The sequence below is a fragment of the Gavialis gangeticus genome, unplaced genomic scaffold, assembly GCF_001723915.1.
Source record: "Gavialis gangeticus isolate Ggan-Ray unplaced genomic scaffold, GavGan_comp1, whole genome shotgun sequence".
In the NCBI taxonomy this organism is placed as follows: domain Eukaryota; kingdom Metazoa; phylum Chordata; order Crocodylia; family Gavialidae; genus Gavialis; species Gavialis gangeticus.
Genome location: NW_017728998.1, coordinates 3,866,365 through 3,892,175, shown reverse-complemented (window position 1 = coordinate 3,892,175; position 25,811 = coordinate 3,866,365). Strand labels below are relative to the sequence as shown.

At 41.1% G+C, this 25,811-nt stretch overlaps 1 protein-coding gene across 4 annotated transcripts in view; it reads left to right on the top strand.

Moving 5' to 3' along the window:
• The window catches only part of BANP (BTG3 associated nuclear protein), a 263,702-nt gene extending 243,694 nt beyond the window's left edge, over positions 1 to 20,008 (top strand). For 3 of the 4 annotated variants that reach the window (XM_019505415.1, XM_019505413.1, XM_019505412.1), the window contains 2 exons: positions 12,417 to 12,560; positions 19,166 to 20,008. In XM_019505415.1, the coding sequence (XP_019360960.1) occupies positions 12,417 to 12,560; positions 19,166 to 19,237 (216 nt within the window). In that variant the 3' untranslated portion in view covers positions 19,238 to 20,008. Of the gene's footprint in view, positions 1 to 7,930; positions 10,794 to 12,416; positions 12,561 to 19,165 lie in introns of those variants that run through there. The other variant, XM_019505414.1, reaches the window with a different exon arrangement.
• The last annotated feature ends 5,803 nt before the right edge of the window (positions 20,009 to 25,811 follow it).

Here is a 25,811-nt window from a genome sequence, read left to right as displayed (position 1 = left end):
TTTTTTTTTTTTTTTTTTTTGACCATGCATATGGTTCAAATCTTGTAAACCACAGCATGCCATGGTTTATCTAACTCAAACCAACCACAATAGCCAAAAAAAAGGGCATTTTTGCTAAAAGTGTATAATTAACCACAATGGCTGTGGTTTATATTCCATATATTTCACAAACTGTTTGCATAGGCACATTGAGGGAATCTCAGAGTAGACACTACATACTAGATCTATAAAAGCAAATGAGATTTTATTATTATTATGATTTTTATTATTATTATTATTTCCTATACAAGGAAATAGGACAGCTGATAAAAATACACTCTGAAATGATTCTTTTCCTCCTGGTACATTTGAAATTGGTTTCAGTTTTTATTGCATTTTGGCTTGGGAATTCCAGAGAGGAGCTCTCACTTAGATTAGATGACATGGGTGTTACCTAATGAAGTTTTGACAGATTTAAGGCCACATTTTTCACGGATGGATTCAGCACACTTAGAAATACACAGCAGGGGGAATTCCTGTCCTTGAACAGTTGAGAAGGGGTTTTCTTGGTGTGTTTTTTTTTTTTTTTTCCAAAGCTGCTTTTTTTTTTGATTTATTGCATGTAGACAGTGGATTGCAAGATTCTGCAATTGAAACAGAAGGGACTGCTGTGTGCAAACCTGGAGCCCAACTTCAGTAGGATAGATATCCTGGTCTCTGAAAGAAGTAGATCCCTACTATACTAAACTAAAAGTTTCCCACTTGTTTTAATACAATTACCTTTCTTTCAAAATGGAGAAATTGCTTTTAACATTCCTTAGTAGTTTGGGTTGTGGCTTTCTGAAAAGCCACAGTGTACAAGCACCAGAATAACTGAGATCAGATGGAGGAACCTTGCTAACGTTTCCTGTGTTGGGATGACTTAACCAGGGGACAAGATATTTCCAGCAAAGAGAGATCTTGATTTTGGAATTTACTCCATCGCTATTGGCCCCATAGAGCATAATCTTTTCTCCTGATTACAATATCTATCTAGCCCATCTTTTACTTAATCTCCTTTGAAAGGAAGAGGAAGTGGGTTTATGCTTTGGAAGCGTCTTTTGCTGACATCCATCAGTATTGTGCTTTTGTGTGCTGTACCTGTATCAAGGGACACTTGATAGCTATGTTTTTTTAATTTAGTAAATAGGCATAAATCAGTTTGTGTGCTTTTTAGAAGGGATTTGGACCCCATCAGTTAAGAATTAAGGAATAGGAGCATAGCATCAGTCACCATTTTTATGGAAAATAGGTTTTGTCATAACATACTTTATTATTTTTATGAATTTCATTGGAAAGTAATTCTGTGCATATAATATATTTAGTCCGCTTGCTGTTCAGAAAAAAAAATAGCTTTGCATCAAATCAAATCATGGAGCCAGTTTTTAATGGATTGAAAATGCAGTAGTAAAAATGAAAGTGTGAATGAGGAGTCGTCATCCAATTAATGTCCCGCAGAGATTGGTTGTTGTCCAGTGATGGTCCAGCGATTTGGAAGAAAATGTAAAATCATTAGTGATAACATTTACAGATGAGGCGTACATTAATGTAATGCAGGGGCATCAAACTCATGTAGCCCTGAAGGGCAGAATAGTGGTGCAGGACCTGTCCATGGGGTGAATGGATGGCTCAGGCCCGGCCTCATAGGCCAGATCGGGCCCACGTCATCTCCACCACCCCATGCCAGCCAGACCCTGCTCTGGACAGTCTGGGACCTGGTAGGAAAAAGCTCAGCTTTCGTGGCACTTGGCTGCAATGGCAGGAATGAGTTGCAGTGTTGAGCTTCTTTCTGTGCTGTTGCTGGGGTTTCAGCAATGCAGGGCTCACCCAGGCACTTGGCTGATGATGAAGGAAGGTCCCCCAGCAAGGCTGCAGGCTGGATTCAGCCTGTATGTTTGACACTCTTGATGTCACGGTTTAAACAATGACAGGAACAGATCCGTTCCATGGGCTGGTCTGAATCACTCGTTAATGCAGGCTCAGTTGAACAAGGTTCACAGAATCATATAATCATAGAAAATTAAGTTTAATGCAGCCAAATGCAAGGTCAGGCATCAGGTCTAGGACTGTGGGTCACACTTGCAAGATGGAAGTTAGTATTCTGGAATTCATGGACCTTATAAAGGATTTATGAGTCAAGGCAAGTAAGCAGTTACAGATGAATTCCCAGCATGTTGCTGTAATGGCATGAATGCGACCTTTTAGATATATTGTTATTTTCGTAAAGCAGGAAAATAGCAAGAAATACTCTTTGGTTCCTGTACATGTAATTAAAAAAAATATATTGAAAACTGGAAAAGAATCAGAAGACAGTTGCCTGGTCAGAAGTCTAAACCTCTGTCTGACAGTGAGAAACTTAAAAAACCTATTTAGTTTACTCAGTGGAAGATTAAATGGTGACTTGATCACGGTCTCCAAGTACCTGCATAGGTAAGGGACTTCTGAGAGTAGGCAGCTCTTTAATCTAAAAGAAAAAGGCATGATGAGATCCAACTAATGAGAACTGAAAGAATTCAGACTATACAAAGTACGTGTTTGAAATAGTGAGATTAGTTAACCTTTGGGGCAGATTCATTTACTTCAGGGAGCCACTGCGCAGCCCACTTCTGCTGTGAATTTGGTAGGTCCCTATATACAAGTCTGAACCCCTGGAAATAATTCTACTGTTGGATAAGAAAAGCAGTGTCTGGTTTACGGACAAAGTTTAGAGGTTTTTGTGTTACAGCCACTAATGCAGAGTTTGTTTAATGAAATGCTCCTCTTTTTACACAGCTTTAAAAATTATAAGTCATTCAGTCTAGCTTGTCACTTCTGTAGTTTTAGAGGAACCATATGTTTTATTAATTTATTTCCCTGGAAAAAGCCTGATTGACAGCCCTGGAGACTGTAGACAATTTTAGGCTAAATATTAACAGGACAGGTGGATACAAGTGGAGCCTCACTGCACTTCTCTGCCCATCTGGTCTAACCTGGGCATGGAAGAGAGTGGCTTTGGGAGGAAAGGATAGTTATATCTGTGTCTTTCCAATCCTTTCCTGTCCCAGTGATCTTGCCAAGATGTCAGTTTTATGTGAACGGGGCCATGAAAACACCGAAACAACTTTGCATGAGCCACGATCAGATCATAAGAGTTGGTCTTCACTGCTGCTGACCTGAGTTGAGTTTGAACCATCAACGTAGAAGTGAAAGGATGAAATGTTCATCCCACTACCAACCTCCCAAACTCTCTGGTCCCCTTCATACTGGGTTTTTCAGTTTTACGCATCACTCTGTTGTTGCTGGCCCTCCTCCGTCAGTAAGGTAGCTGAACAGATTTGTCCAGAAATGAGTGAACATGAGCTGTTTCTCTAAGGTTGGAGAATCTTAGAATTCCTCTTATTTGCTCCACAAGTAGATTGGCGTCCTAGATCTGTCTTCTGGATTCCTTACTAGGCTCTAAATTAGTCCAAGCCCCCTGATTCCTTGGAGAAACTCATTATTTTGCACTGATGAAAAATAAGTTAAAGATGTAAGATCTGCATCTTACTCAGACATACTCACTCCAATTACATTAATCTAGTGCTCCAGTAAATCTGCTAAATAAACAATATGTTGTTGGTACCTCCTATAGTGAATCTTACTAGTTTTAAGACGCCATGAAGAAAACATTAAGACTGGAAAGAATGTGTTAAAGGGAGCAGTAAATCTTATTTAAGTGAACATATTTATCAGCTCAACTTATTAATATGTAAAGAAACTACACATGCTACTTCGAATGCATTCATGTTATTTTTTGCTATCATTGCTGGAGGGGTATGAGGCTGATTGGCAGATGTTTCTTAAACATCTGCCTTGAGATTAAATGCAGCTTTCCATGAATCATCTAAACCTATAGTCCTCTTTCTGCCTTCAGGCCCAAACTGCTCTTCTTAACCAATGCTTTAATTAGAATATGGCCCTGGGAGCTTTTCTTTTGGCCAGGCATGAGTCTCTTCATTTTCACAAATTGTGGTAAAATGGTTATTTACTGACTGTAAGCACTGCAAGACTTTCAAGTAGGAATGATCTATTAAAAACCACCCTTTTCCATTATTCAAAATCTTTTTTTCGTTGTTTTTTTTTAAAAGAGAGTTATCCTTCATTGCCTTCCAGCATTGGAAATGTTAAGAAATGGGGGGAGACAGAATTCCCATTGTATATTGTTCAGTTTTTATAGGGTGGCAAACCTATGGGTTCACCTACATTATTGCAGGGGGTAGCCCACAAAACGATGCAAGTGAGAGTAAGCTTAGAAGGTGATGGAGGGATCATTGTGAGGTTGATAAACTTGTTCTTTCTGCATAAAGAGACTTTTAGTTTTTCCAAAACAATAACCATTTTTTTGAGATTGAAATCTTAGAGGGTGACTTGATTCTTTTAGATACTTGTAATATGTCATTTTTTAATGATAAGCATAAATCAGCTGAGGATGCGATTGTGCTGTACCAAGCTTGGAAATTATGCTCAAGCAATTTTGGAAGAAACCAAAGGAAAATCTATTACATTTTAATCTTTCTTTTTCTGGTCTGGCAGTTGAATGCTAAGTGGGAACTATTAGTTGTAGACTGAAACCCTCTTCTAAATGGAAAGGAGGAGAGCAAAGTGTGTATTTGGCTTTCATTATTTTTATTAATTTATTATTATGTGCATTTCCATGGTAATCATCATACTAAAGGAAAAGAAAAAAAATTCCCAGGTTCACAGAGCCAGTATTGTACCCATCCCTTAACGGCAGGACTTCAGAAGGAAAGAGATAGGAAGAACACTGAGAGTAAACTAGGTAAAAAAGAGAAAGCAAGACTAAAATTCAGGTCGTTGAGGAGGTAGTGCCTGCTTTTTGGATTTTTTAGCAACAAGCCTTTGCATAGATTATTGCTGCAGGGAGAAGGGATAATGTGTGTGCCTGGGATGTGTGCTCTGTGCGGGCCGGAGGGAGTCTGTCTGTCTTATTTTAGTTCACTTTATCTAATCTGTCTGCTACTGTGTAATCTTTATCACTGTGGTATCTAGATGCATGCAAAACTGAGTAAAATAAACATTCACTCAGGAAGACTGTAATCCTGTATTCCCCAGCAACATTAACAAGTTTTTCCTTCTGTCATCCCAAGGGTTGTTATTGGGGGCGAAATAAAAACGGTATTTAATGGATTTTACATTTTGTTTTGAAAGGCTGAGAGGTCTCATAGGCGATGGGAAAGGATTTTGCCAGTATTAACTAGGCACAAGAGATGTGCCTTTGTTCGTTTGCACCCTGCAATGCTGTGGTCACCCAAGAGGACAAGGTAATCCTTGAGGTCACGATGCCTCATCCCTTGAGGGCCCTGAAGAAGAGACATTAAGGCTTTCGATACTTGTGCGTGAAAGCACTGGTAGCACAGAAGCAAGGTCATAAAAGGAGGTGGACCCACAACCTGCCTCCACATTCTTGCCTTGGGAAGCGTACAAAATGGGGAGAGAATTGTGGGTAAAGATTTTGAGGGATGATATCTTTCATTGGACCAGATGTGTGGTTGGAGTAAAGTTAGACAAGGTTTGAATTGAAGGTATTCTTCTTGCCTTTTGTGTGATTCCTGGAACATCACAGCTACAACATCACTCCAGCAATACTGGAGTAGTGGGTCATGTCTCGGTGGATGCTGCAGCACCTCCCCACTGCGCCAGCTAGACTTTGATTTCTAATGTTCAAAAGTACTCTCCAAAAGTAGTTCAGTGAGACTCAAGTGTGAGAAGAGAGTACATTTTGTCAAGCCTCCCAAGAATTTTTAGCTCAGATAAGATATTCCTAAAATACCAGTGGCATACTCCAGTGATGTGATCTGTTAAAAAAGTTTTGCAGATGCAGTAGGTTACTTCTGTACTTCCGAATGCTGAGACCTTCGGCACCGAGCATGTCTTGGCGTTTTCACTTCTTTTCCATTCTAAAATCTAAAAATTTCTGAAAGAAGAATTGTTTGTACAGACTGTTTGGCAAGTGCGGATTTAAATTTTAGTAATAATTATGTAAAATATGTATTCATTACCTGTTCTAAAGTGTCCTGGCTTTGTATGCGTTCCCCCGCCTCCCTTTCTTTGCTAAATAGCTTCAAGGCAAGGATTTTTGGGGTGATACCTTTTATTGGACCAACTGTGTGATTGGAATAAAGTTAGATAGGCTTTCAAGTATGAATCATCAAATACGATTGTTCGTCAGGTCTGCGGAGGGAAGCGTGCACAGTAATGATTCAGAACAGCGGGTAGAGCTGTGAAATAGGTTAATAACTTATAACTTTTCTGTCTGAGGAGAAGAGCGTTACAGCCTTCATTTTAAGATAAGGTTAAAAAAAGCCAAAAACCACTCTGAGGAACCTAACAAATAACCCATTCCAGTTTTCTAATCACTTACTTTAATAACTGTACAGCCCTGTAATGTAAGCAATACACTCCAATTTCTTGAAGCATTTAAACCTGTCTCACTGTCAAGACAAAAACCATTTTCTCACTCTTCGTTCTGCAGTACTTTGAGACATCAGGCAATATTAGCTGACCAAATATGGTTCTTGTTTTTTAATGCTGTCTCCCAAAATTATTTTAAAAGAACGTTTTTATCCATTTGATGTTTAAAGTTGGGATTGTGTAGGGTTGCTCCTCCTCAAACATTTAATTGAACTTTCAGCGTGGCTTGATTTAGCTTAAGCCACGCTCAAAGTCAAATATTTCCATGCTCTTGTGCCTAAAGAAAGATCATTGTCAAGCTGCTTGTTTCACGAGTGTTTAGTGTCTGAAATAACAATCAATTCCATTGGAAGTGAAGTTTGTTATTTTTAGTTTAGCCATCTTCTATTACCTGTTTTTGAGCAGTGAGAGAGGATGTCAGGAAGCCCAATGGAATTGGGAAGAAAAGTTCATTTTCAGGACAGATTGTTTGTTTAGTTTTTCAATACAATTCCTTTATTTTTAAGGTCAGTAGCAGGTAAGAATTACAGAACTGAACTGGTGGTCCAGAGATCCTGTGAACATCCAAACAAAGGCTTTATTCTTGAACAAGGACCATTTGCCAAGGATTTCTCGCAGAGCTCCTGGTTTAATGCTGCCTGATAGAAAGTCTTCAGTCTTTCCACTCCCTCTTACCACTTGTTGTATTGGTATGGCCCGTGAACTTATTTTACATTTGATGTAAAAAAAAAAATTATCATGGAAGTAGAAAAAGCAGTCAAATTTAAACGAAGTGGGCTATTATCACCACATGGTTTACCGGGCTCGAAGCTTTAGTTGTTCTTACTAGTATGACCTACTGATTTGAAAACAAGACTGGCATTCAAGCAACCTGGATTATGTTCTTGATCTTATTTCTGACTGTCTGTGTGGCACAGGCAAGTTACTTTTCCCCTCAATGGATTTTGGTTTTCTCATGTATGAAACGCAGGTGGTAATGTATCCACTTTTATGAAGCACTTGGAATATATTGGATAAAAATCTGTAGTCCCAATTGAAAGACGATGGGAAGATTCCCATTGACTTTGGCATTTTCTGCACTAGGATCCTTCCACGTGAAGGATTTATCAGTATTACTGCATGTCACAAGTAGAAAGTTTGTTGAGATGTTTCCTAGTTGTGATGTGCAGTTATACAGAAATATATATAATATAGCTACTTCCTAATGCCTTACAGGTCTGCATGAAGGCAGATAAATGGTACAGGTTTTATAATCTATCCACAATGAACGTAGAATATTTAGAGAGATTCATTCCCAATAGTTGGAATGAATACATTATTCCCACTATTGCCAATGTATAATGAAATGGCTGGTGGTGTGATATTCTCCATCCAGTGGATTTAGAGAAATTCGCTGATTATTTGCATTATCTTATGAATACAATGTGGGTAGTTAAGAGAGTACTTTTGTTCTCTTTGGTAGGTCTTCTCATCATGTGATAGAGCGGTTTGGAGTCCTACAGAGAGGGATCAAGTACACTGGGCTGTGACTGAATTGGCTCTGTCCACTCTTTGACTCAACAAATTTAAAATAATATACTGCAGTATTGTGGCAGCAGTTCTAAATGCGTTATTGCCAAATCCTGTTTCAAAAAGAAAGGGTCAGAATGGGGATTTTCTATCTCGTTTTGTCATCCGGTTGTGTTTTTAATTGCCACAGCACTTCAAATAGGAGTAGCAAAATACTTTATTTAGAACATAATCTCTAATTCCTGAAGACACTGAGATCTTGCTCCTCATTGTTTGTTTAAAGCTGCATCATCTGGTTTAATTTAGGGTTTGGATTTTCCTCCTTGATTTTCACCTTCATCCACCCATGGGAAAAAAGTAGTGTTGGGACTTTCTTGTATTCATCAGTTGATCTTAGCAGCATTGTTTATGTGATTACAAAATAAAGGCTACTGGATTATTACCAAGAAGGACGTGATTTGAATTGTAAGCTTCCGAGCTTTTTCCTTAAATTGATCAGGAATTTGAAACAGACAAACTAGAAATGTTCCTGTATTTAATAGAACCGTAAGAATTTGACATAACTTTTGGGGAAATCACTGTATGCTCTTGTTTCACCTTGTCTGTCAGTGATGGAAACAGCCACCTTTAATTTCCCAGTTTTGCACCAATGGGAGCTGTTACAGGAAAAGGGATTTCTCTGTTATGAACACTTATTCCACAATGACAAATTTCTCATTCTTGATGTGCTAAGACACTCGCCTAATTTTTTATATTTTTTTCAATGTCTGCTCACTCCACTTTTGGAAAGAGGACATCGAAAAAGAAATAAGTCCCAAGAGAGATGAACGAGGGTCTGGGTATGTCTGGACTGAATAGTAGAAGGCAGTGTAATGGTACCCTGCTTTGAAGGATAAAAGCCACACTGAGAAGTGGTGTATTTAGAGGTATGTTATAACACATATACATGTACATTCACATAGCTATTTCACTTTGTGTTTGTAGAGAAACCATGGCAATGTAGGTGTCAGCCATCAACATGGATATGCAGGGTCCTTTCCAGGCTGGTACAGCCCATGCTGCCAAGTAATTACAGCTATTACTCAAGCTAACTAGAGTAAAGTGACTCAGTAAGTCTCCTTGTGCAGGGATTGCACTCTCAGATGCACTCTAGATGTAGCCTGAATTATGAATCAAAGCTTCCCCTGAGGAAAAAGTCTGATACAAATAGTTCATCATATTACATAGTCTCAGTAAAACCAATACAGAAGACTATATTAAATATCAATAGGTATTTCATGTGGAAATTAATATGGGTTACTGGCAGGAAGGTGTTTAAAGTACAAAGTTGTGGTATTGCCAAGAATCATGTAAGTTAATTGTAAAATAATATACAAGGTTTACTATTTCTACTCCATATTACACGCCATGAAAATGAGGATTGCCAAAGGTTGCTGGAAGAAGTGCAGTTATGAAGAGACTCTAGCACATACAACTTGGTACTAAAAAACTATAAGCTTTTTTGATGTAACATAATTTCAATTACATAGTCATAATGTAAAAGGGATGTTGAATCCAGTCACACACCATTATTCTGGGGTTTGGCAGCCAAAATGCAACTGATGTAAGAAGACGTAAGTTGTCAAGTATTATTCTTCCTGGCTAATATGTACTCAGTAATGCAGAGGAGGAGGTGCCTGCTCTACACACAGACATATATGTATCTTAGTTATAAAAATATGTCAGTGAAAAGAAATGGAGAATGTAATACAGCCCTGTACAAACAAAATCAATCAGTCTCATGCAATTTGGCCTTCTTTTCTTGACTGTCCCTAGGAAAACCCAAGAGCCATATGAGATCCTGGCAGCACTTACCATAGTCGCTTAGAAAAGTAACTTCCTTTGTCTCCCAAGCTCCCCAGAGAACTTCTGGTGTACGTCCACGGCCTTTCCCCTGGACATCAGCTGACAAACTATTTTTATATAGAAAATCTTGCTAAGTTCATTATTTGTTCTTTGTTCTCTGATTTCTTATGTTTTCTTTTCTCTTTTTAATAAAAATCTTATGATGGCTATGATTTGGAAAGCTGACTTTAGAAGTTTTGCATATGAAAACTAAAATGGGCGACTCTAAATTCAGGATGGGTTTAAAGGAAAGGATGTATTGGTTCAATATGACATGGTGTTCTGGTATCACGTTCCTTCCTCACTTCACTAACACAATACATTAATTGTAAAAAGAGCTGAATCATAAAAATACACAAATGAACTGTTTAATGGATCAGTTGGTCCAACTGTGTGAAGCCAAGAAGGAGCCTGTTACCTGGATTAGTCAATATGCAGAACTGTAATAGATAAATGAGCACAAATGTTCTGTAGAAATAATGATTGAATTGACACCTTTCTTATATGATAGGAGCACAACTGTCAGAACAATATGTTGTCACAAGATTAATGTCTTTGGCCGCTTGAGCAAATGTCTTGGCTTTGTCTCCTTATTTATATAGCAGCAAGAGACCGTTCTTTTGTGGGAATGTTCTGTTCTGTTGACATTATTGCATAATTAGCTGAAGCAACTCAAAGACTTTACAATAACTACTTGCAGACTTAGGAACCCACGATCAGCTGTTTCTGCTCGCACCCAGGAAGTTACCGCATTCATTAGTAGGCCAATAGCCATTATATGTTCGTGAAAACTGTATATGTTGATGTAAAATGCTTCCCAAAGTACCTTTCCACAATGGTTTAAAATAAAAGCTACAAATCTTTACGGTAGCACAGGAGCAGCATTTCCGTGTTTCTTGGTGTAGGGTTGCCAACTCTGACTGAAGCTATTCTGGGAGATTTTTTTCCCCCAACATGACATAATGTACTGTTCAACCTGTTCACAATGCAGGCAGTCCTCAGACTTACAACACAATTGGTTCCTGAGGTCGAAATGTTGTAACTCTGAACTGATTTTCCCGTAGAAAACAATTGTATAAATGGGGGATTGGTTCCTGAACCAAGACCCAATACCCCATTTTCACCAAAAATAACCCAGTATTTTGTAGGCAATCACTTATAGATGAGTAGTATAGCTACATTAATGTATTTCTATTGTAAATAGCAATCATATTGATGTGGAAGGACTCCTTTCAGGTGACTTAGCTGGACTTTTTGAAGGGTTCTTGACTGGAGCCTTCTCAGGAGTCTTGGCTGCAGGTTTTTCTGGAGTCTTGTCTGCCTTCTTAAAGAAAGTGTCCAAGGAAGTTTGGACAGATGGGAGATGGGCGACGCAGCGAACTGGTTCACTGGCATGGCATCAGATCAAGCGTTGCAAAGTCGAAACTGATGTCAGAAGTTGAAACGGTGCCAATTTATAGATGTTGTAAGTGCAAAATGTTGTAACTTGAAACGTTGTAAGTTGAGGACTGCCTGTATCAATCTCCCGGATTGCTTCAGGAGTCACCGGGAGATCAAAGCCAATTCTGGTAGACTCCTGGCCAACCTGGGAGGGTTGGCAACCCTATCCTGATGGCACAGTGAGATAAGAAAAACTTGTCACCCAACAAAGGCCTTTTTCCCATCCCACGTTCCTAAACCTGAAGATACATGTATGACATGAAGCCAAAGGTTTTTACACAAACATAGGATCAAGCAGAAAAAGGCCTAGCCCTGGGGCCCACTGTCTAGTCCTCTGGTCATTAATTCTGGGGTTCTGCTTTGGGTTTCCTTCAAAAATCTAGTTGGGCCTATGGTGTTCTTCCCTATACGCTTGTGAGAGCACTTCCTTGTTTCAAGTAAGGCCTCCAGCACCCTTCACCAAGGCCCCATTGCGCTTAACAGACAGATACTCATTGACTTCAGAGAGTTGGGTTTAGGCACACTTTTTTCACCTATGCTTCACATGCTTGTAAATGTGAAGGTCTCATTCCTCTCCTCAGAACACTTGTAGAAGCTAACAGGTCCACTTGTCCCAAGGAAAAGACCCTCAGTCATTAGGTTTAAGAAATATCTTGTGCTAATTGCCCTTACCTCTATCAAGAACTGCCTCATTCTTCTGTACTAACTCGGCGTTTTATTGTAACGTAACAAATGAAACGTGGAGTATTGAGCAGAGTCCCTAGGGATGCTTTTGTTCCATTGCTGATGCATTGGAAATGCAACTGGTTTGTGGGATTGTAAGAGAGTTAAATATTTCCAGGTATGCTCCCTGCTAATCTTTTCAATAAGAAACTGAGAGCATCCAGACTTCTTAAACCAAAACACAACGAAGTGCATCCAGCATAAGAGCCCTTCAGCATGAATACCCTCTGCTTTTGGAAACTCTTGCAAGTTCACTTTAACTCTTACCGATGCATAGGTTGTTTTTTTGGGGGGGAAGGTTTCCATCTGATGTCTGTTTGGAGTTGCAGGTGTTTTACAGTGCTGTTGTGATTTTTGGTTGTTTACAAAACGGTTTGTTGGTTGCCTTGCAGGTGTTGCAAGGTGCGCAGTTGATAGCGGTTGCTTCGGCTGATCCTGCTTCTGGGGGTGTCGATGGATCTCCGCTCCAAGGAAGTGATATCCAGGTCCAATATGTCCAGCTGGCACCAGTGACAGATCACACTGCTACTACTCAAGTATGTATTCTCCCCACTCTGCCCCCAGTTGCAAGTACTTGAAGTGATACGAATTTCTATTGAAGAAATTGTGCTTCTGACCACAAATACTTCATTCCTGTCAGGCTTTTCCTGCTTCTCCAATAAGTGCTTCTATTTTGTTAATAGTATAAATAGCCTTTCATTAGTTTTGGATTCATTTCTATCTGGAAGTCCTTGTTTTATGCCCTAGAAAATAGAGGGTTTTTTGTCATGGACATTTTCCTTGATCCTTAAAGGCTGAGCCACCAGGATGATGGGACAGGGAGAAGAAGCTTGCCTGGAGTTATGACAAGAGGAGGTTGAGGTTCTCCAGTCCAGGCTCCTTGAAGAATGCCATTACCTTCCTCACCATAGTTTTCCAATCATTTTGATCTCCTCCCTAGATTCCCCACGTGAGCTTCAGAGTTAGTTGTGAAGGGGACACTTGAGGCACTCTCTTATGATGGCACTTAGGGCACTTCTATATCAGGATGAATATTCATGTCGTTGAAGGAATTTGCATATCACTGAGGATGTAGAAAAGTCACCTTAAGAAGCATAAAGTCACTCAAGCTCTGCAATGGTCTCAAGCTGCTTGAATGTAGCCTGGCTGTCACAGAGCAAGAATACATGCCCAATGACATGTTCTCTCCTTGAAGTGGCAACAGATGACAGCCAAATGGCACATTTTCAAATGACCATTTTTGAAGGCTTTCCTCTCCTCCCCTCCCTCCCAGCATGGGCTATAGCCTGCTTTTGTAGGCATAATCGCTCAGGTGTGTCTGGTAGCAGTGCAAAATAAGCTTCTATTTGCTGCCTGTATATTGTATATCATGTTAGCATATCTGTGCTACTGGTGAGACTTTGAGTTGGACTTTTGTCACTTTTTCCATTGCAACCCCCTATTACCTGGAGATTTGTAAACTGGATGCAGACATTGGCTTTGGTTAGAAAACCATTATATCAGGTCTGTGCAGAAAATGTTGCATTTTGCAAGTTCCGGTGTCATCCAGTGTTGTTCTCATACAGTAGGTTACCACCATGAGAAACCATTTTTACATTGTTATGACCCCAAAATAGCTTCAATTTACAAAGCATAGGTTTGGTTCTTTGAAAGCCTCCCAAAACACACCAAGGAGAGCTCTATAAATAGTAGTTTGTTTGGTTTTTTGGGAGCTCCAAAAAATTGGGGGAAAAAACTCTGGTTTCAGATTCAGTCAAAATGAAACATTTTATTTTTTACAAGTTGAGATGAAACTTTTTAAAAACTATTTTTGCCTTGCCGTTGTTGAGCCTTTTTGCTTATTTTAAAAAATAAATTTGAAGGGCAAATTGGAAAACATGTTTCATTTGAAAATATTTCAAAATGAGACTTTTAATATTTTTTTGGGTGGGGGGATTATTTTCAGAGGCTTTGCGGGGGGCAGGCAAGAAAAGAAAACCTGGATGCATTCATGAGATCTTTTGCTTTAACCAGATTGCATTTTTTGTTTTAAAAAAAAAAGGTCTTAGTTGACAAATGTTGCCCTGCTCCTAGGACTTCAAATGATCTGTGCCCTGTAGAGAAATAGAGATTGCTCAGCATGTTTGGATTGGTGAAGCAAAACAGTTTTTTTAATGGCTGTTCTGTTAAATAACAGTTTCTGTGCTTATTTTTATATGAATTGTTAACAGATAGGCATGGTAAGTAAGGCCTGCTGTTCTTAGCAGGCCCTGACAACAGATTCCATAATGAACGGAAGGAAACTTTTCCTGTTTGTTCTGCAAGGACGCATGTCCTTAATGATATGCAAGAGCCACACGTAACATGAAGCAGTTCTTCTATGTCCAGGAGTCTTATTAGGCTTTTAACACTACATTAGAAATAACAATAGTAGTAATACAACAGTTTTATTTATAGGGTGTCCACACCTAGAGGCCTCTGGGTACCTAACTTCCCCCCACCCAAGCTAATACTGTTACTTAATCGAAAAGGAACATATGGCTCAATAAATTATTTGAAGGAGGGTGAAAATGAAACATCCCAGTGCAGTCACGGTCTCCGCCCTGACACACAAAAAGTACAGCACTGAAATATAGATCAAAACTGAAGCTTCAGCAAGAAAAGTGGCAAAGAGATGATTTGATTTTTATGGAGAGGGAAATCATTGCAGAGTCCTTAATGAAGCAGGGCCAACCCATCACCTCTGGATTTCGCCATGGCCAACCAGCACTTCCAGCACCACTGACGTTAGGTTATTGGAAGACAGATGGTCCCTTGAGGCCTTTTTGGCTTCTAGTCCATATGAAGCAGGCTGGTAGGTTCCCCTGTAACACTCATCACCTGTGCATGCACAAAATCCAAGCCTCTGAATCTCTCCTCCAGACTCACTTCTTCCCTGCGGCATTCCACATCTAATCTCCACTCCCACTCCTTGATTAAAGAGATCGTGGAAAAGCAGGCAAATGCCTGCAAACTCTCTTACCATTATAAGTCAAATGAATACAATCCCAAAGTCCCTGTCCTAAAAACAGCAAGCAAAAATGATCTCCTTGGGCTTTCCTGAACAGGTAAGTTAGAGCTCCAGCTCCTCTGTACCAGCTCTTAGCATGGGAGTCTTGCGCACATTTTAAACAGCCTATGAGAGAGAGCTCACTCCATTGTAATAAAGCAGTCAGCAACGTTGCACTTATTGGCTGCGTCCACATGTGGTGTGGCTGTTTGGACAAGTAGTGCACCTTGCGCTGCTGCTGCTTGTCCCCAGGGAAAGCCCATACCATGTGCAGTCTGGCACATGGCAAGTTACCTTGGGGGCGGTAGTGGAGGCTGGGGGCCTTACCTGGGGTCCTGGTGGCCTCCCAGGGCTGCAGCAGTGGCGATTCTGTTGCACAGAGCCTGGCTGGCAGCCACAGCACAGCTCCAGGTGGGCCGGCTCTGCTTTTTAAGCTGGCTGTGCATGCACTGCTCTGCTTTTTTTCTCCATGAGTTTTCTCCGTGGGTCAATGCCCCCCCCGCCTGTACTGCCCCCTTGCATTGTGGAGAACAACTGAACATGAGGTATGTGGCACCAGTGTCTGCGGTGCCATATACCGCACAGCCGCGCTTGTCTGGATGCGGCCATTGTGTGTTAAGACCATCGATACAGAGTTAGTGTAGAGAAGTGAAGGTGCTGTGAGCTTGCACCTAACTTACTGCAGGATAATTTCCCGTGTAGGCAAACCCTTAGTGGCCTTCCCATACATTTGCCACATTGCTACTCCTCTTCAGCCCTCGCAACACATTAGTCTCTTTGGTCATGCTCATCCCTAATGGCATCTTAGCCAACAAGCACCTCTGTGTTCAGGTGTCTAACCTTACTTATGTCTTGTAAACTTTTAAAGCACTAGGCATGTCTCTGGCTCTCCGCCATAAAATGCACATGCACCACACAGTTAGAGGTGCTGCTGTAATAGCTAACTGCCATCCCAATTCTGGGTCTCTGAGTGCTCCTATAATTTAATTCTGATTAAATATGTTGTGAAGCACATTGCTTGGGACTGTATCCTCCTCCTTTCTTGGCTATCAGAACTGACAGGGAGTCGGTTGTGGAGTCCGGTCATAAACACAAGCATCTGTCTCCCATACGATTGGCAGCCACCATCGGAGTCGCTCCTTTTTGCAGAGACATTTCGCACCGTGTTAGGTTTTAATATTGTGGTTAACCGCAGAGATTTATACCAAGCTGAAATAAAATGGAAAGGAATGGGGAGTGCGAGGAGGGTACAAAAAGAAATGCAGACGAGGCGAAAAATAAGCACAGGGTAAGTCATTTATGCAATCTAACAATGAAGGAGCTGCAGAAACAAAGCAGAAAAACCCATCCGGATGTTTGCATCATTTTAAGATGCGAGGATGACTTGAGTAAACAGGTCAAACAACAGTTTGGCTGAAAGGATGGAGTGGGCTTGCCTCATGTCAGAAAGGCGCTTGTTCTTCAAAAGGCAGGGGTGGAAATGAAATGTCTTTCCCAGCAAAGTAAGGTAGCAACACCCTGCTTCTCTGTTTCGGAGGCTCTTTGGAGACGCACCGTGGCATTCTCGGTCATTTTGCATCTCTTCCTGCAGGCCACCCTTCTCTAAAGTGGAGTTCATTATTCTTCTCCAGGGCCAGAATTTAGTGCCCTCTGCACTCTCCAAGTTCAGAAAAGCAAAGGCAAGCAACTCCTGCGGGCCTGAAAATTTAAGCACCTCTGGTCTCATCTTTGTACCTGCAAATTGTGCCTAACTCCTGGCTTCACAAGGAAAATTGAAAGCCCAAGTGAGGCTTTGTTAAATCAGCCTCTCCCTGCATTGAATGGAAGGAGATACAAATGTCCAGGTATTGAGTAGTAAATTCAGTTTATTCCTGTGCAGTTTTGCACTGGCATATTCATTCTGGGTATGAGTAGAGGTGCCAGGTGGTTAGACATATAATTGCAAATGTATCACTAGCACATTCCAGGTACAAAGCTGCAGACAAAGGCAGGGTTGAGAGCTGCTTATTTTCACAACTTGGGTGTGTTCTTCATTTCTAGCACTATTATTTGCAACATGTTAGTTAATGTGAATAGTGGTAATGCCAAAGTATGAGCTATTTTGTTTTCATGAAAACCACCTGACCCAGGATTAAGTTTTGGTAGCACTGGGAATGTGGTTAAAGTCCACAGCACGGGGCCACCTGTACTCCCCTTCAGACATCCTCCCACTTCTGGGCTGAGTCTTTAATAACTAATGAGTGTTTCTGTTGCAGATATTGATTTTTTTTTTCCTTCCAAATATTTTTCTCAGGTGTTTGGGTGGTCACTTTACAGTCTGGCAGTTGACAAGGTGTTAGCATTATTCTCCATATTGGCACTAGCACAGAGAACCAGTAAATAAGTGATCAAATGCCCCATAAAATTCCATAGGAAAAATTGGTTGTGGGTATGTGCGATTACTGGCAAAAGAACACAGAGGCACGGATGGGATTAATGTCGCAGGGAAACCTTAATTTAGGAACAAAGCTTTTGATATTTTGAACCTCTCCGTGTTTTTCTTTGACTAAATAAATCATTACTGTATAGAAAGCTATTAAGGTAGGGAAACCATTGCTCATGTTTCCATTTTTGTTGTGCTGCTGGGAGGGGTAGGGTGTCAAAAAGGATCTTCTGTAAGGACTAAGTTGCTGCTTTCCTCCTTCTGCCCTGTGCCCAGAATATCAGTGGAGTTGAAGGTAGAGCTTATATGATGCTGTAGGTTAACTTGCATCCTCCAGAATCTGTCACACCCTGAGACCGCTTGCTTGCCAGCCTTGCTCAACTGCACTGATACCTGACAATGTCATGGTAATGCAAACACCTTTTATTTTAGACAGCAAATCAAGTTCTGTGAAGTATTACTATATATGTAGTATAGATTTAAATATATATATTGAAATCTTTTTCATACAAGTCTAGTTCCTCTCGGTAGGAAAGGGAAGGAGGATTTGGGGCCACTAGGAAGATTTTTAGAAGAGGAAAGCTAATTTTACAGAATGTACCAGGTCATTTACAGTAGTTTTATTCTTATTTGACCTTGTTTATTAGGTGTGAATTTCACTTAAATGTGCTATCTAAAAAACTTGGGCAGACTGGACAAAAAGGCCCATTGTACATGGTAAAGGTTTAGTACTATAGTGTTAAAACATGTGTGAACTCCCATTTCAAATCCATTGTAGGCCTGGTTTACGTGGGTTTCTGTACTGATTTAACTATTTTGGCTAGGGTTAGAATTTTTCTTTTTCAACAAATGGTTGCACATGTGCAGCCTTTAGTGCAGAAGCAGTTCTGGTGGTACACAGATTATACCTAATAATGGCATCATTTATACCCTGTATGGGATTAGCTGTCTCGGTGTAGAGTACTGCATCACAGTGCTTATAACTGTACCTGCGTTAGAGGAGTTGTCCAGGTTAAATACACTATTCTTATCAAAGGGATACAACTCTTATGTGTGAATGAGCTTCTTTTCATTTTGTTCTGGTTTAGCTCTCTCCCCTCCTTCCCTGCTCTTCTTTTTTCACTGGGATTTAAAGACTGTTTTCTAAGCAGCTTCATAAGTATTTGACCTTCTTTAAGCAACATTTTACCAGTAGTCATAACACAGACTGGCTTTAACAGTAGTGAGTCTCCCCTGCTTTTTGCCCATCTATAGAAAAATAACTCCCCTTTAGTTTTAGATGCATCTTTATCACCAAATCTTCCTTGAAATTTATACATCACCAAGAGGACGGTAATAATGTATTTAGGATAAAGCAAAAGCATAACACATTTAGTATTGTAGCAACACTTAGTATTTTTTTGAGCTTATATGCAGCGATAGATTTGCTAGTTTTTCTGGCACTCCTATAAAGCAAGTAAGTGGTCTCATTCTTGTTTTCCAGGTGGGTTGAGATAGCAAGGTAAAGCAATTTGCATGAAAGGCCCCCAGCAAGTCTGTGAGAGAAGAAGGGTTAGGAATCCTGATGGCTGGATTCTGTCGTCTTTAAAACACTTGCATCACAAAGCCGGTTTGGGCATCAGAAGGTTTGTACCATTGTTCTTCAGTCACCAGAATGCACATTAATTTTCTTTTCATGTTTTTTTACCTAGAGCACCGATACCCTTCCATCGGCTATCCAGCCAGAAATGCAGATAGAGCACGGAGCGATCCAGATCCAATAGTGCATTGGAACTGTGAAAACTGGAAAGACCCAAATGCCAGCGACCACGGTCAGGAGCCAAAGGGTTGCGGCTCGTATGCTATGACAGGCGGAAGGAAAGGATGACATCAGACTCGTTGACCTTTTCAGATACGTCTCCTGTAAATATCAGAGTTCTGTCTGTTTGTTCATTTTCGCACACATGGGGCTAGGGTCTCATCTGGCACAAATCGGCAAAGGTCTGTTGGTTTCAATGGAACGACACCACTCTACCGGCTGAGGATATGATCTTCAAAGTATCCACGGTTATCCCTTAGGTATATTTAAGAGAGAGAAAATTCCATCCAGAACGAAAAAAGAATAATCAGAACATGAAAACTGAATTACCGGTCATGGTCCATCCTGTCGTTTCTTCTGTGAATCATATCATTGAATGTCCGTGATATCTTATCAGACATGTTGCTGCTTTGCAGTACTTGCTTTACCAATAGAAAATGAAGAGCTCAAATATTTTTCACCGTTTAAACAGCTTTTTTATTTGCTATGGTGTTTATAACAAAAAATGGAAAACATAAAAAAAAAAAAAAATTAAAAAAAGAGGACACCCCCCCCCCATAACTGCAAGTCTTAGCCTTTTGCTGGTGTTTTCTGTTCAGTGTAATGAAAATGTATTTGCAAAAGACTAACAATTTTGTTTGTACTGTTGCTTAACTACTTTTATAGGGGGAAAATGCTATAAAATGCTGTAATTATGCATTTCTAATAAAACAAATAAATGTGTATTTATGAACAATGTAGCTTCAGGACACTGTCCTTAAGAAAGAACCCACTTCACTGTGGGTATTGTTCAAATACCACGATCTGAAGGCTGTACAGATGCCTGCTGCCCAATCTTATTTTCATCCCATTGTTAATGAAACCTTGTCCACGGATGGGTCAAGCATCCTTTGTTTCTATCTGAACCTTTCTGAGCAGCTGTGAATTCCTTTTTGTGCACCTATAGTCACGAGTGTTTTTCAAATCAAACTTGTAAGAGGGCTTCAGAGCTCCTACCTCTTGCCTATGGGGAATGACATCTGGATTGCAGGGACCCATAAACTACCTCTCCATCTAACCTACAAGCCCATGATTAAAACCAATGAGACTTTGACCACTGATTGCAGTGGAACAAGATTTCAAATGCTGATATGTTGATTTTAGGAAGCTCCTTGTAACAGAAGAGACACCTGCATGCTCTGCCCTTGTGGGTAGCGCGTTGTATAGTCCCTATTCGGAGCTTGTTTCTTTTTCTTTTAACTGAACAATCTAGATTGTTACCAATGGGGAAGTTATGATTTAAAAAAAAAAGGTGTTTGTGAATGACAAATAGCTGCAAATTCCATTTGGTTTAATATACAATGGCATTCTTCCCAAGCTGTCAGTCTTGGTGATCAAGATTGTCTTACAAATATTGTCCCTGGTAAGTAGTAAGTTGACTGAAAGTTCACACTTTTCCTAAGGATATTTATTGAGGCACAAGTACAATGCAAATGACCAGCCAGAACCTGCTCGACACTACATATGCAACAACCTAAGAATTTGGCTCCTCTTCAGTTTCATTTTTAATAGCACTTCCCAATCTGGGTGATGTTTAAATAACTTTCCTTCCAAAGGGAAGCTAAAAAATACAGCAGTGCCTCTGTTTTAGAGCGACTGTTTAATAAGAAAATATCGTTTGAAAGTGGCAGGGAAGACATTTGGGAGGGCAAAGCTGCTGGGTATGGGGGGGCTGTTGCTACACATCCCTCACATCATGGTGGTGAAACCTTCCTGGTCTTTATCACGAAGCGCTGCCTTCCCCCTCCTTCGCTGCTGAGGCTGGAGAACAGGCACATGGGCCACATTGTGTAACTGGAACACAAGTTTGTCAGCCACAAAGGAGTCTTTTTCTCATTCCCCCCCTCTTCCCCCCTTGTTTTATGGTGCAACTGTGAGTTCTGTTCTCTTTGCATTTTGCAGCTCGAGTTCAAGATGGAGCAGCTGGCGAAGGCTTGGCTTCAAGGGATGTTTCCTTTAACCCATTTAAGCACTGCGTTCTCCTGGTGAGAGGGGCTGAAAGCGTTGGTGGCCATGTGCCATGCAATAAACTAAAATGCACCATGTTTCATGAAAATGTATGTATATGGAGTGGGGGTGTGTATAATTCATTATACTGATTAGGGTGAGGACAGATCCCTTGGAATAAATGAATAGGCAATGTTCTCTGTGTTCATATGTTTAGATGGGAGCTTCTTGAGGATTGTGTCTATATCTTTCTTAGTCTTTGGCCAATGCCTGGCTTTCTTCATTTATCTCAAAATATAAACAATAATTCTTCAAAGAAAAGGTGTCTCAGCCTCGGATCAGATGCTCCTATTAGTAATTCCCCTTCCTGTAGCCTGTTTCTCCAGATTGTGTGTTCAAGATGGGGGCTGGCTGCCACTTAAATGTCTGGAAAGCCCCTAGAAATGGTTGCCCAACTCCACTGCGATAATAGCCCTGCATAGCAGGATACAAGACCCGATTCTGCAATGAGTTCCCTTTCAGCGGGCCCCTGCATCTGAAGCATCTGAATCTGGCTCTCTCAGTTCAGGCTCTGCTCATCTAGAGCTTGTAGCAGGACCGTGGTCATAGAAACCGAAAACTCTGCCGGCCTCTGGGTTTTGCCTGGCTTTGCATGCAGCCAGGTTGGCATTGTTTCATTTCCTTTCTGTTCACAGCAAGGGCTTGACCTTTCAAGTTTGCATTTTCTCATTAAGTTTCCCTTCGTATTCCCAAACTCTGCCTCCTTAATAAGAAAATGGCTCGTTTCCCTCCCTCCAAACCTTTCCAGCGTCCTGCATGTTTTACACTACTTTTTCCTCTTCGCTCCATTGCTTAGGTTGGAGATGCATGACCGGGGCTTCTCAGAAAGGAAGGCTATTTATAATAGTGTAACACTAGAAGAGCAGAGCATTCTCATGTCTGCCCTTTGTGACCCATAGGATAATAATGTCTTAATAGTGTTTATTGTTTTGTAATATTTAGACTCCCAAGCTTTGTAGGGCTGAGTGCGTGGGGGAATTCTGGACCCTGTGAAGTCAATGGGAGTTTTGCCATCAAATGCAGCAAATGCACCCTGTTCCTTTACAAGTCAACACTTAGCACCACCTGTGTTTATCCTCCAGTGTGAGCAATTCCACTGATTTCTGTTCTGTTTGTCCTTAATGGGAAGCAGGCACTTCCTCAGGGCAGAGCCGCTATGCCTGTAAAGTATTACGCATCTTCTGGTCTATCTTACTGAAACTCGTGCCTATCTGGCCATGAGTTGTAACGCTTCGGTTTAAATTGTTGGGGCACAACAGCAGCTTGTGACCTGTGTTATTTTAGTGCCAGGGAGGAATGAGACAGCTGTGGATGAGAACTTGAAAAGAAAAAGATGTCTGAAAGCTCATCAGGTCCTTCTTGTGGACTCAAGGTAGTGGACTTGTGGCATTTTATAATGGAGGCAGCATGGTACTAACAGCCAAGACAAACATGGACCAAATTATCATCTCGATTTCAGGCTAATGAACTGTAAAAGAAAGACAGCACTCAGATTAAGGAAGCAGTGGAGATTTCTGAACCTGGTGGATGTCTGACTTCAGCCCTGATGTAAGCCCTTGGCTGTAGGTTACAGATGCCCAGGCTGGTCCCACACACAACCCCACTGACACTGATGCAGCTCTCAGTCTTGCAGCCTTTCTGCTCACATTTAATGCACTGCCAGGTCCCATGATCCAAGGATGCCAAGGTCAACAGTGACAAGGTACCCCTTGCACACCCACTCCAAATGCTGTCTATCAGGGCAAGAGAATGCAGCCTTGAAATAGCAAGGAAACAAGCAGAAGGGGTCCCCTTTCTCATGCACCCAAGTCTATGTGATCCCTAACTTGAGAGTGATTGTTACTATAAAGTTGGTACTTTACAGAAGTGAAATGCCTCTTGGGTTTTGCTTGCAATGGGAATGAATGTGCGAAGTTTTTTTACATCTGCTAGTGGGAGACATAAGAGAAGCCTCATCTGACGTGGATCCTTTTGTTCTGTTATTAGATAGCAATGTGGAGGTGCATGGCACCTCGGAGAAAAGGGAAAGACAAAATCCCAGCCCAGGCAGCCCACAGTGCACAGTTAGACCCTGGTCTCATGGAGATCTCAGCTGATTCCTTGCCAAGCACAGAGTGCTAGGCAGGGTGCCTGGAGCCTTGTTGGAGGCCGTGCCACGCTTGAGAAACCCGACAGCAGATCATCTTGTGAACATTTGCACAGACCTCCTGGTGTCCTGCGTGTGGGGAAGTCTCGTGCATTGGCAGAATGCAATAACAGCCTGAAGTGCTTTAGAAAAGTACAATAAATGAAAGCAAGGTTTTGGGAATCCTGGGACCAGAAGGAGATTGATCTTCACTTCCCAGGGTTGCGTCCCCTTTTATTCTTAGCACTCGGATGTGTCAAGCCCTAAGTATATTTGAGGCTTGATGGAGCAGGGACCCAAATTTAAGCTATGTAATCTTCCTCCTCATCTTTTTCTGGCTCATTGCAGCATCATGGATTTTTTTCCTGCAAAAATCCTGCAAGAGGTGCAGCCCTGGCATGGAGAATTATGTGTGCTGCATCTTCAAGAGAGGGGTTTGTTTTAGGCATCTCAATCTTGATGACTTCTCTCTAGCATGGACATGCTTGTGAGAACCTTATTAAAAACCCATTTCAATCGGGGAGCATCTGAAAACGCATCCCTCTGCTTCCAGGTTGCTGCGTCTGGGGCCATGCCTTTTGCAGGACTGCTTTGAGTTTTAAGTTGGAAAACACAGTGTAGTAACTAGCGTTCAAAAAAATTGCTGGGGAATCTGACTTCACACAAGCATTTCTTTGGCAAGCCGAACCTCTCCTTGAATTTTTAATTATGTAAATACTCCAGACTTGGAGGTCTGACTATGGCTGCAAGAAGCAAGCTATTTCCTAATGTCAGAAACAATAATGCTCTCGTGTTCATGGAGCTGCTTTCATCCAAATGGAGCCCAAAGCACTTTGCAAGGTCTACGGAGTGGACAAGCAGTTTGCAGTCCAACCTCGTTTATTTGGAGGAGATGAGGGACACCAAAGCCATTCAGATACGGTGGGGGTTTTGGATTAACGGAGGCTGCTTGTTTAACGTGTCCGTGCAAGCTGAGAAGCAATCTCTTAACTAAACAAAGTTTGACAGTGGATACTGGAATCATTGGGCACCTTACAAAACCCAACTAATTAACTGCACAACAACAATGGAGAAGAGATGGGGGAAGGGGTTGAGGACATCCGACAGCAAATAGAAATTGCAAGGAGAGTTGAAGTGGGTGGAATGTAATTACCCATTTTACAATTTGGCCAGGACTTCAAGGTTAATGGCCCTATTCTTTCAAAAGGTGCCCTGGGACTTTCAATAGCATCTTCTTCCACAGTGTGATACGTTTGGCTAGAAAGGGATGAAAACAAAATTTGCTCTTGGCTGCGGCTTAACAGCGGATGTTTCAATCAAGAGCAAATATCCGTCTCCTTTGTGTTGTTTTTTTGAGCGAGATGGAGTCTGGGTTTGAAAGTTTTCTCGTGTCTATTTTCCATGAAAAAGGGGGACAAAAAAGCAAAAACAGCTTAAGAAAAGACAATTGGCACAGGCAGATTATCCTCAGGGATTGTTTACAGCAATTTGATATTTCAGGCAAAATGTATAAACTCCCATTAAGGTTTTGGTCATCATTGCAGATACTTCCAACAGCCTGAAAAAAAAATCAGCCTCTCCTTTGGTCTCCCAGGTAAACAATTCATGTTTTAAAGTGTTTTAACAAACTGCCCAGGCACATGCCAGTCCAGCAGACTGAAGAGCCGTGAGCTTATCTTCCATGAAAGGTTCTTCCTCAAATTTTTGATTCCATTAAAAAAAATAAATCTTTGAATCATTTGGTTGTTAAATGGATCAACCAATGCTAGAACATCCTAAATTGAACCTGAGAGCTCTCCACCATGTTGTGAGCGAAGGGAAGTCCCTGCTCGTCACCTTCCCATTGTCACAGTGAACATTTATGGTATTTAATTCTGATGAAATATCACTGCTCCACCTTTCTAGTTCCCCGACTTTTGAGGCTGAGATTCTTTTTTATTGTTTTTCTCTTTGCTCTTTTAGACGCGCTGCAGTTGGCTTTCTGGATAGCTCCATGCCCCAGAACATGGGAGCTGGAGCTGGAGCAGGTGACTGGAAATCAGAGAAGCTTTTTTCATTCTTGCAGCTTGCAAGCCAAGGGGTGGCAAGATACCTTTCCTGAAACTACATCTAAAAATAATGTCATTTTAAATTGTGAACTCTATGAAATTGATTGCAGGCTTTCTGGAGAAGCAGAGAGAAGTGGGAGCCCAGCCAGCACCAGCCCAGCCTCCACTAAATATGAAATTAAGGATGTTTTCTCTACTTGTTCCTAAGCCTTTTTGGGGCATCTTTGCAGCCTGGCTTTGGCGTGGAGGTGGCTCTCTGCTTGTGGCTTCCAGTCTAGTGGAAAACAGCATCTTTCCTTGGTGAGGTGTTCCTCCCTACT